The sequence below is a fragment of the Amphibalanus amphitrite genome, unplaced genomic scaffold (assembly GCF_019059575.1).
Source record: "Amphibalanus amphitrite isolate SeventyFive unplaced genomic scaffold, NRLGWU_Aamphi_draft 000084F_arrow, whole genome shotgun sequence".
Lineage (NCBI taxonomy): Eukaryota > Metazoa > Arthropoda > Thecostraca > Balanomorpha > Balanidae > Amphibalanus > Amphibalanus amphitrite.
The window spans coordinates 718,236-730,354 of record NW_024881580.1 but is presented as its reverse complement, the minus strand read 5'-3'; the positions used below and the strand labels follow the sequence as shown (position 1 = coordinate 730,354).

Genomic DNA, 12,119 nt, shown 5'->3' with positions numbered 1-12,119 from the left:
GGTCGTCCGTATTTCGGGTTCCCATAAATTTTGACAGCTGATTCACGCCCGTTGAGAGCCTTATTCTGTCTGTCACTAGCGTCTTAAATCTGAGCCTCGCCAAGCGTGCAATGAATGGGTTACTTATGTTGAAACACTAGCCTGAAAAATGGTTAGTTATACGGCAATGACAACGTTTACCATCCTCTATCCACCAGACATACCTTTCGACCACTCCTTACGCATCGCAACCGACCCAGAAGCGTTCGTTCATTGTGTATTAACCTGATTCATCACAAAACACGCACAACTCACCGATGGTACAAAAGTGACCATTCCTAGGGCAAATCACCGTTGCGGGTTTTCTGTAGGTCAACAACACCACTACAAGGTCCAGGCTAGGAGTATGACCACAGGACAACCTACTAACTGTTCAACAAAACGGAATTTTGTCGCGGGTTTTTAAATCCCTTGTTGGCGAAATTACTTCCAGCGAAAGCATAGCAAGCAGGAAACTGGCATAGAGCAGCACAATTTTAAATGTATTGAAGGCGAGCTTGGCGGGGCCCGAAGCGCTTCGTAAGTTCCATCAGCAACAGCACGCCGCGTGGCTTATAAAAGTGTATTCAATTGAGGACCGGCCATGTCCACAGGCGATTGGTGCCAGTACATTCTGCAACTGCCAACTCAAATAATTATTGCTACAAAGGTCACTCAAGAGAAACAAAGTGAACTCGCCAGACGTAGTCCGTCTGCCAGCTGGCCGGTACGAGCAGTAACTGAGGAGGGCGATCGGTAGTCGATGATCCAGACAATTGCAGAGGTAAAATTATGGTGGCCAGCGCTGTTTGCCGGCCCGCAGTGCGGCGCGCGTGCGCACATCTGCCACCGGAACATCACAGGCCCTGCGCCGCTGCCAATCAACGTCATAGACTAGCTTTCAAAACCCAGCGATAGTATGATACAAACTGTACAAAATTTCCGAACGCCGCCGTCGGGCCGCGGACGGACAGGTGGCGCCGCGCCGCGGCCCAGACGCCCACTACAGGTCCGGCGCCAGGCGCCCGTCGGCCGTGTGTTCGTGTCACTTGTGCTCGGAGCCTGCCTGTTTGGCCGTCAGCGGGCCGTTGTTCTCTGCGGTCGGCTCGGCGCGCGGCAGCGCTCCTCCCAGCACGGCACAGTACGGAAAGCGGACGGCACAGGCGGCGCGGAAGGCGGCGGCGGCCGCCTCGCCGGCCGGCCCCAGCTCGCCGTCCAGCATCGCCGTCAGCACGTCACGGCACGTCTGCAGCGGAGAGGGGCAGAGAGCGTCAGAGACGGCTGAATACGGCGGCATAAACACAGCGAGACAGAGACACACAAATCAGCCAACAAAATAAAAATAGAGACCAACATAAAATGGTAACTTACCTGGGATCGATAAGGTTCCGGCCAATGACGGCAACTCGTGCCGACTTGGAACGAGGAATGGGAGGGACGATGTAGGGTGGGGAAGAGGTTCCTTTGCTTCCTGAAGCAGCTCCAATTCAGACATACGCAGTTTGCGAACGTGCAATACGCTACGCCGGCCACATGATTACACTCGATGGTGTAACCCCTTTAGTCTTTACGGTGTCACGCGCATCCAATGAAATATACCTAAGAAATGACAATTCTGAGACCCCATGAGCCGTCATCAAACGGCAGTGTAAGGGCGCAGCGATTGCGAACGCCCATCTTCCACCGGAGATACATGAGCAAGTAAACATCGTATAACACACGGATTGTCTTCTATGCTTAGCATCGCAAACTGTTTGTAACTACTCATGCATTCTCCCGTAAATGGCCCTATCTGATCAACCACATCAAAATAGGTATGACACGGCCTCCCGGTGAAACCCGGAGCGTCCGCGGGTAGGTCCTCTCGGTGAAACCCCGAGCGTCCGCGGGTACATCCTCCCGATGAAACCCCGAGCGTCCGCGGTTCGGACCACTCACCTGCCAAGTGCAGCTGGGGAAGGCAGCCAGGTCGGAGACCAGCTTCACGGCCTCGGCGTCGCGGCTCTTGTCCAGGAAGAACATCATCCGCGCACCTGTCGGCATTGACAGTCAGTCAGACAGCCGATACGTGGCTGATGCAATATTCAGTGAGCGAGTGACCGTCTAGAACACAGAGTAAAACCCTGGATCAGTACAGATTAATCCCATCTTATGGTAACAATGGGCATGCCAGGAACGCGAAGTTTCATCTTCGAAAATACCACTCGAGAAAACTGAGATATTTTGAATAACCCATCACTCACCATGCACCTAAATGACGACACTTTTATAATTATTCCCCCAAAGAGCGTGTATGGAGCCCTGTCGTGAGCTATGGACACCGTTCGATCCCATCCTCCTCACCGCTCAGTCCCCCATCCCGAGCCGCTCCGTCGTCTCACCCTGCAGGACGTGCTCCAGCGAGTCAGGCTGCTGAGCCACTGTGCGGTCCGCCAGCTGCTGGGCCGACAGGTCACCGAACAGGGCCGGCGCCGCCTCGGCCAGCACGGCGCGCACCGGCTCACTGAGCTGCGCCTGCCGCTCGTCGAGCAGCCGACGGAAGCGTACCAGCTGAGCGGCCAGCCGAGCGCTGTCCGGTGCCAGCGCCAGCGCCCGCTTCAGGGCGCGCAGCATCAGAAGAATCCGGCCTGCCGGAGAGGACGTCAATAAGCGGGTCAGTTGGAAAACGAGGACAGCAGATGGCATGCAAGGAATTCAAGCGACTCATTCGATGTTGGTGTACGTAGGGTTGGGTACCGTTTCCCTGGTTTGCAAGATGCCTGTCGAAATTTCAGTTCGTCTTTAGCTGATAGCATTAGCAACTGAGTGTAGGCCACCTTACCCTTCCGGTAGTAGATCTCGAACGCCATGAGGTGGGTCTCGATGTTGTTCTGCGCCAGCTGCAGCAGTGGCTGCAGCAGCTTCGCAGCCTCCTCCAGCGGCTGTTGCGTCTGAAGGTTACAGAAACGTAATGAGTACACGGAAACAGAAAATAATCTAACAACTAGTATAATGATCGATATAGCACGGAGCACTGAAGCAAGACACAAGAACCTCTGAATAGTACGGATTTTAGGAAATGACGAAAAACATTCCAAACATGGAAGAATGCGCAGTAATGCGCACTTATACTTAAGTGCAATTTCATAACACGCTGTCCCCAAAGCCTTCGTTCATAACAAAGCAGAAACGAAAATTTACTACGTCATTCTCCCATTCCCTTCCGCGTCCCACCTGGCAAAAAGTCCCGTACCTGGACCAGTTTGTCGGGCTGCAGCTCGTCATGTTTGCTCTCCTCCTGGTCGTCCTTCCGCTGGTTCTGCTGCTGCTGCTGCTTCTTCAGCAGCTCCTGCGCCTTCCGCTCCTGCTCCTGACGCTCCTTCTTGCGCGCCTTCCGCTGCTGGGAGCGCAGCTTCTTCAGCTCCTCTGGCGACAGGTTCTCTGGAGATAGAGAGATTCAGTTAAACACAGGTCAGACGCTCTGGATAGACACAGAGACATAGTGAAACAAAGGCTGAGGGGACACAGTTACACACAAACCAGCTTCTCTGAAAAGACAGAGACACAGTTACACCCGGCTAGGTTATCCAGAGATAGGAGACAAAGTTACACACAGGCTTGGTTCTCTAGCGAGACAGAGACAAAGACTCATTTACCCACGGGCTAAGCTCTGGCGGGATACAATTTATTCATAGTTAGGGTTCTCTGGAAGTTATGCCCAGAATTCAATGAAACGTCCGTGGCCCACTTCTTTTCATTGGCGTTACCTCCGTTGGCTCCCCGCCACCAGCTTAACCAAAAATGAGCGAAAGTGGATTGTCGAGCATCGTTGGCTAGATTAGGGTTTAATTGAGATGCACGTTCCAAAGACAAGTCTTCAGAAGCTAGCTGCGGAATTTTCTATCGCGATGCCTACAGGTATAAAGAGAAACGCGGCGGCACGTGCTTGGCTGCCCAGAGACCAGCCGACTCGTAGAAGCCACCCATCTAACTGGTCTCTAACGGTGTACAACTTTGAGCGAGCTTGGTTTCACAGTTGCCAAGAGACAGAAACGGACCTCACACGTACGCACGTGCGTCGTGCAGTACAGCCTAACTGGGACATGGTAAAATGGGTCAGCTGTCGAGCATCCGATGACAGAAGAAATCAAGGAATAAGCAGGAAAGCCGTTCTGGAACTAACATTGTTGGCATCACTTAGATATATCTGAAGCACACCACGTGGCACGCACCTGACAGCGCGGGCTTCTCGTCAAACAAAAAAGTAACGTCCAGCCAATAGGTATGAGTGCGTTTGCGGGATGTTGAACCCGTTTCTAGAAACTTTTCCTGCTTAGATATTCCTACTTTGATATTAGGAAGACATACCACACACATCATACCAATCAGATGCCAAACTATCCAACTAATTTCTTATGAATATTAATACTGGCATTCATAGGCAAATAAGTCAGTAGTTTTCCATCCACACTGATGATGGTGATTCGGGTATTACGACGCCTTGACTACGGAGCTCATCGGCGCTCAACTACTCGAATGAGATGATGGTTGACAAAGCAGCTCTGATGCACGACAGTCGTCTAATTTAGGCAGCCCGTTAGCGTCGCCACCGCTCAGCCACAGCTCTGGCAGTGTCCCCGCAGCACCGCCTGGCGGGGGGCTGGGGGTCGGATGAACGGGTCGCCCCGGACCGGCGCCGGGCCGGTTTTTACCCGAGTACCGCCGAGGCGGCACGCAGCCGACCCCGGCGGCCGTGGACGGCGCCAGGCGGCCTCCGATGGTCCGCAGACGGCCCCGCCCTGCGCGCCGACCACGCCCAAGCGAGCCGGGAGCGGGCGTCAGATGCCGCGCGATCCGGCCACACGGCCAACGGAGCTGGGAGCAGGCCTCAGATGCCACACTACGATCATACGCCCAGCCGAGCCGGGGGTGAGCACTAGATGCTTCACAACGACCAAACGGCGGCAGACATCTCAGCAAAATGTGCGGTTCAAAAGTAAGGCCATTAAAATAGACGGGCCTTGCGCTCAACTTTATACTAATAGCTTCGATTCACATTTAAAGGGACCCTCCCACCTTAACATTAGTTTTGAGTTGAGATAGCCAAATTGGTGGCCATGGCCTGAAAATACCGGTTTGGGCATTCACAACATCGAAAAATGCTTTAATTCGGAGATATGGAATTTCAAACTTGCAGTTTTCGGATTCTAAGGGGCTAATGCATTGGTATGCCCCCTTAGAATTTGTGACGTCAGCGGAGATCTAACGATTTTTAAATCTTTTACTAAAACGTTTGGCAGCACGCGGTGGTATATGCTGCTTTGCGCGCAACAAATGCCGCACTTTCAAATAAAGTCGCTAGGAACAGCGGAGATCCCAAAAAGTAAACAAAAGTAAAAGTCTAATATCTTGAAAACCGGTGAATATTTTTCGATGAAATTTGGTAGATATTCATTTTTGCCCTTTCTGAACCGAGCGACATCACTTTCATGCCAATTCATTAACTTTTTTGAAGGTGGGAGGGTCCCTTTAAGCCAGTGCAGCTCATGGACTTACCAGTTGTTAATTAGCAATGACTGCACAAAGTTATGAGCATTGTCATGACTACTAGGGACGATTTTTATAGAAGTATAGTTTTTGACCAATCATAAAAACTTTGCCCCGATGTCAGATCACAAAGGGCATATCACAGGCAGCAATTTTAAAAAGTCTCATTAGCATGTTTTATAGTCTTCGTGTGCTTATTTCATTTGCGTGTGTCAATTGAACACCGGGATCATGGCCAGGTCAAGGTTTGTTTGCTTGTTTGTTGCTTCTTTGTTTACTGAGGTTATAGGTCGCACCGAATTCAGAGTAAGTTTGCGTCCAAAGTTCATTACGTTGTGCCAGTGGCGAGTGAGCTTAAATGAGCACACGAAGGTGCAGTTGGATTAGTCGGAAACCACGTTCCCGAAGAAAAACTTAATGATTAAAATAGTGGCATTCAGAAAATGAGCGGATGTCAGTTTTATTCTGACTGCCACTATTGGCATTCAGCAGATGCCAGTTTTCGCCATCCCGTCACCGTCATTTCTCCAGCTACTCGTATATAACTCAGCACTGAGAGCCGCAGTGCCAAGACACGGCTCGTACCGGCGCGTACGGCCGCGGACGACAGCACTAATCCGGCGCTGGCGCTGGCAGCGGCGCCAGCGAGAAGGCCGCGCCGCAGACAGCCGGCGCCGCCGTCATCAGGCGTCACCGTCATCCGGCGCCGGCGTCATCCGCGCCGCCGCGCGCCGGCTGTGCCGTCTGCCGCCGCCCGAGCGCACACTGCACGCCGCCCAAGGTGCCTTTCACTGTCCCGTGCGCGCCTCCCACCGCCCTGCTCACTACAATGCAATACTGGGAAATATGTGACAGAGTATGGATGGATGTTGCACATAATGCACACGGCAAACGAGCCCCACTGGCGGGTCGTCAGCTCGAGCAGCGTGTTTGGAGCCGGAGCAGCTCAACTGCCTAGGGCTGAGCGAGTGGCGGTGCGGGCAGCACGGCGGTAGCTTCTGCGCTGCGGGAGCCAGCTCGCTCAGGAATGCGGCACTGGGGTGAGCGGCTGCAGCCCAGGAATAGGTCATCGCCACCCCTGGCGGCCCGGGCAGAGCTCACAGCCGACCGGAGACGACCGGTGCCTGCCCTCCCACTGTGCCGTCAAGGGTGACGTGCCGGCAACGGTTCACGTAAAGTTATGAGCGACCCAGTGACCCGACCTTACACAGCAACGGAGTTAAGTGTCAGGTAACATGCACAAAGATGCATGAACAGCGAACCGAAAAGTGGCGGCGACACGCTCATCGGTCGACGCTACCTAACAAACCTCACGGGAAGAGGGTTATAAACCGTCATCGCGCGAGCCAAGTGGTATTTCCGTAATGCGTCAACGATTTAAAGGCTTAATTATCAGGCATTTACTCTGATATTACAAGGTTCGGCTGCCCGGCGGTCGGCTGCCACAGCTACAACAATCACCAATCGTCTTACGGAAACAAGGTAGGTAAATTTCCATAACAAGGCATTCTGCTAATTGATCGCAGAAGCTTAATTAATAGCTCTGTGAGCTGGCATTTCACCTGAAATACTCCTACTGATTTGTGGTTAGATGGAGCAAATAATCGTGAAATCGCATCCCACGCTGCGCATAAGCGTATCACGTTTATCAGCCAGTAAGATCAATTACATTGAAGGACTCGATGCCTTTTCGGCCAATTGCCGCACATGACGCACTAGCACTCCGCAGATCTACGAGGCATGAGAAGCATTATACGCCACCCAACTCCCCAAATGCACTCTTCAGTCGTCATTTCGCAGCCCGGTCATCAGCAGCAATCACACACTGAAGACCCCGACGGATCCCGTACGGATCACAGCGGGAGGGCGGCCTTTCACCGACACCGCCTGCGCTTGGGCAACGGGGCGAGCCACCTCAATAAGCACGGCATTCGCAGTTCTGGGTGTGATAAATTACAGTCCAGCCGGGTTGATTTGACCGCTCCCCATGGCAGCGGCACACACCAAACACAGATGGCCCAACACACGCACTGCTTGCGTAAGTGTATGAGTGGGGGAGGTGGCTGATAGGCAATATGGGGCCGCAATCACAATAACGGCTGATGGTACAGAACGGGCCGGGCGCACGAAAAGGATGGCAACAACACACAATAAAAACAACAACTGATCAGTGATCACTGTATCACTGTGATCGGTAGCAGCCAAGGTAATTGGACTGGCCACTCCATGATTGAGACCACTGAGCTGACCAAGCATTGGTGATGAGAAAGATGTAATGATGAAGGCTCATGTTTCGTTACTTTCCTCTATAACGACTCATTGTTACTAAACATACGGTATCAAAGCCACCAAAAAAACTTTGGTTAAATGTCACGGTGGGCGTTTTTCGGATACCGGTCAGCGGTGACGTGTCACCTGACCGAGATGGCGGCTCTTATCTCCGCTGCGTGAGTTACTGCTCCGAGTCGTGCCGCGCCGCGCTATTGTTCGCCCAGTTCCGGCTCGGGCAGCCACCGCCGCCCGCCTATATCACGCCCTGCTGCATCGAGCCATCACCGGCGTACCGCGTCCACAACGCGTCAAGGGCAACCATCTCAGCGAAATTCAACAACGTGCCGCCACGGCCCGCTTTGGACTGCTTTCATGGAGTTTAAACAAAGCCCTGACAAATGTCAGGAATTTGCCGGTCGCCGGCGGGTTGTAGCCGGTAGCTGGACGGATATTTTGTGGGCGAGGCTCGGCTTATGCCACCTCGCGCGGCTGCGGCCAGGCAACACGTCCGTTCCTTGTGCATACGCTCGAGGTGGCGGATCAGCTCTGTTCGGGTGACAACGATAGCGGCGGCGATGTCCTTGAGGCGCGGCGCCACGGTCCGGCAGCTGCCGCTGCTGCTGTTGGTGAGGTGGCACGGCGTGGCGTCGGCCGCCCGCCTAAATCCCACACACCGGTGTTTCGTGCTGGAGCGTCCGCGTTGAACACGGTCCAAGTCACGATGTCAGCTACCGGGACGCAGGAATAGATACCACCACGGATTATTTCAAGCAGGAAGAGGACTCCCCGGGACAGTTTGGCAGCCAACGCCTAGCCTCAAAGCACGCATCAGCGGGTAGGTCGGAGGAAGGTCATTGCGTCAGCAAACCCAATGGTCCTGAAGCGCGGAGTACTGATCCCAATAGCGATACTCGATAGCCCCGGTCCCCAAACTAGCAGGCGGAGTAGTTGTAGCGGCGTAGAATCACGTCGTATGTCAGCAGAACAGGCGACCTGGCCGCAGACAGGAGAGGCAGATGTAGCCAAGAAGGGAGGGCAGCAGGACAGAACAGCCGGCCAGTGCGGGCACGCAGGGCAGCCGGTCAGCTCCGACAAGGCAATCGGTCGGCGCAGCAAGTCAAACCAGCCGGCCAGGACGGTCAATCGGGGCACCCCGGGGGGAGACCTCACCGGCGCCGCCGGACAGTATAGCCGGATAGCCAGCTAACCGGTGCACCTTGGACAGGGCGGCCGCGTCCAGTCCAGGACACCCAGTCGGCGCCACCGGCGGCAGATCGGCGGCCTCCAGGACGGCCTTGTCACTGGCGTGTCCGGCATTCCGAGAACCGGTCGACCGCCGGCCGGTCACGCGTGCCGACAACACGCCACGACCGCCGCGCCGCGCCGACCAGGAAAACGTACCAGCCACCTCAACACATGAAAAGTCACTGTGAGGGGCAACAGAGCACAACCACAGATCCACGAATACTTTGATCAAATTGGACAAGTGTTTTGCGGGATATCGGCCTTGTTATATCAGAAAAGGCTATAATTGGTCAAGGAAAACCACCGACTCCGTCTGGCTATTATCAACTGAGGCCAATCTGGCACCATCGCAGTCTGTCGGGAGGGGGGGGGGGAGGCAGTCGGCTCCCACGCCGGACTGACTGCCGAGCAAAGCCATTTCTGTTGGCGCACCAGATACTACTGATCAACGGGCTCACCTACTTATCCTCCTAAATACTCGCAAGGCCGTGCTAACATGCACTTCGAGGATCAAAGGCCACAAAGCCACACTGATTAACTGGTGAGGTGGATTCTGGAAACGGCTTTACCGCAAGCATAATGTGAGGAAGACTAGGCAGTGGCACGCCACATACAGCGCCCCTTCACTCGGCACCGGCAAGTCCAACAGTGGACCGCAGCCCGAGTGTGGACGGTAGTAGGATGCAGCAAACACGCACTGTATGATGAAACATCCGGGCAGCCAGTTTATGCTAGTGGCTTCAGTGGCATACAGGATAACAGCCAATTATTCGGGTAGAAGAATGATTGTAAGGCGAGTTACAACGAAACCACCAGCTCGACACCTCCCAGCCGCTGGGTGCTCGGTAAAAACTTTTGAACATGCCCAAACTATTGGCCACAACTCATATTGTAACTACCATTAGGACTTCACAACAGGCCGCCATTAGACCGTAGCGTTACTATGATGAAATAAGGCTCCGAGGAGCACAACCAGGAGTTGGTGAGCAGTAAGTACCGCTACCATTACAAGTACCCAGGAGTCCAAGACATATCTGACCAAACAGGCTGTGCATTGTGTATTGTGCAATGGTCAATGTTCTCACGAGATTAAAAAAAAAAACGCATGACATACCATCAGGTAGGACCGTTACGTGAGGTAAGTACCAAGACTTCATGTAAGAAATAAGAATCTTGACCAAGACCAACACCAACATGCGTGAGTTGACTCACAAGAATGCATCATGAATACAAATTGCCTGCCAAGTGGTAATGCAAATAACAGACCCAGAGCCAAAGTAGTCTAAATTTAGACCGGGCAGGTATCCGATCAAAAGATATCCGATCTCGGCAGGGACGAGTCTGTGCTGGGTGGCCGGACAGCCCAGCTCCGCAAGGCCACCCTTGTACCGAGTGGACAGGCCAGCGAATATCGCCGGCGGGCGCGCACGTGACTGGACGAGCCGCAGCGGTCGTCACCCTTCCCGGCCGGCCAGCAAGGCCGACCAAGGCCGTCCGAGGCCGGTCGGGGTCGGGGGGCTGCCGGGGTCCGTCCGCCGACACACGGAACAGACTGCTGGGTCCGTCCGACACCACACGGAACAGGGACTGCTGGTAGGGTCCGTCCGCCACCACACGGAACACTAGCGTCATAGTCCGTCCCCTGACGCACTGGAGACAGGGGAACCGGTTGGGTCTCGGAACAGAGACCGACACCCTCTTTAGGGGCTGGAAATGTTTAGTTGCGGTCACGACTGACGACTGAGAAGAATCGCCCATGGCACCAACCACAGCAAGAGTGAGGAATGAGGATGACCACTGAAAACCACTTACCAATAGCGGAAATCCGCATACTGAGTCATTTCAAACCACCTCACGCTATTTCAGACTAACGTGCTTTTGGAGACGTATTTTCCTGGATCGTTCCTGGCCGGTTGCATCTGGTCGAGAGGGAAAACCGTCCATGATTAGCAACAATCCGTAATTGAAATAGTTTGACCATCTATGGAGTACTTTTCACATGGGTTCAGAGTGACGTAATATATTTTATTGAATACTACAGAGAATTACCTCAGCCGCAGGCCACGGAGTGCGGAAAGGACGCAGACACCTTGACCGACATTACAGCTCTGAGAGACGGCTGTCCGCGGGAAGACTGAGTACGCGAGGTCCGGTACTGCTCAGCGAGCTACCGAATAAAAAACTTCGAGTCAATGAGTCGGAAATTCTGGACTGCACCAGGAGACGGAGGATACAAACAGCCTCGGCGTTTGGTATCCTTCTTTATTATTTTGATGGGCGGAGGGAAAACGCACCAGTCCTTTCCGGCGACAGGCGATTTCCGTGGGTCCATTGCCGCCCAACATTCATAACTCGGCTTTGTCCACACCTCCCCAACGCCGGCCCACTGTCCCGCTCGAGTGCCGCCCCGGGAAGATGCCTTGACCCGGTTCGCAGCGCGGTGCCAACAGTCGCCGGTCTGGCGGCGTCACTGCCGTCGCCGCCGGCGCCGGGAGCCTCCCTGGGCGCCGCGGCCACACGCGGAAGCAGCCGGACGGATGGATACGCCGGAGGTTGTGTCCACAGGTTCCGTGGACAGAGTAGAAGGCCGGGCGTCCTCGGACACGGCAGGTCATCGTCCCCCCTCTCCTCTACTACACCACGATGCGCAGAAAGAGCGGAGCCATCAGACGAGGTAGAGACGGCGAAGGGGTGCCGGGAAATATATTGTGCTAAACACTAGTGACAAGATGGAAGGAACGTGTCGGGCTGCTTGTTCAGGGAAGTACCGACAATGTTTGATCATTGATTCGGGCGGCCTGTTGAGGGAAGTACCGATGATGTTTGATCATTGATCAATGTCATGCTCTCATGATGTGCACCTGACCATACAATTCGCATGTTGAATTATTAATGTTCCTTTGATGCGTCTCCCGATCGGCACTTCCACCAACGGACATTTTTGTCTCATATGAAGTACTTTTGAGGTAAATGGTAATTGATGTCTCCAGACATTGTCCAATGTCCTATCCCGATTTGGTCAACTATGGACACACACCAACTCTGTACAGTGGCATAAA

The 12,119-nt window shown here is 53.9% G+C and overlaps 1 protein-coding gene across 2 annotated transcripts in view; it reads right to left on the bottom strand.

Moving 5' to 3' along the window:
- Positions 1 to 240: 240 nt before the first annotated feature.
- LOC122379776 (N-alpha-acetyltransferase 15, NatA auxiliary subunit-like) overlaps positions 241 to 12,119 on the bottom strand; it is a 37,975-nt gene continuing 26,096 nt past the window's right edge. For both annotated transcript variants that reach the window (XM_043362250.1, XM_043362251.1), the window contains 5 exons: positions 3,251 to 3,438; positions 2,840 to 2,948; positions 2,400 to 2,645; positions 1,957 to 2,051; positions 241 to 1,264 (listed from right to left, as the gene is read on the bottom strand). In XM_043362250.1, coding sequence (XP_043218185.1) covers positions 1,064 to 1,264; positions 1,957 to 2,051; positions 2,400 to 2,645; positions 2,840 to 2,948; positions 3,251 to 3,438 — 839 coding nt within the window. In that variant the 3' untranslated portion in view covers positions 241 to 1,063. The remainder of the gene's footprint in view (positions 1,265 to 1,956; positions 2,052 to 2,399; positions 2,646 to 2,839; positions 2,949 to 3,250; positions 3,439 to 12,119) is intronic.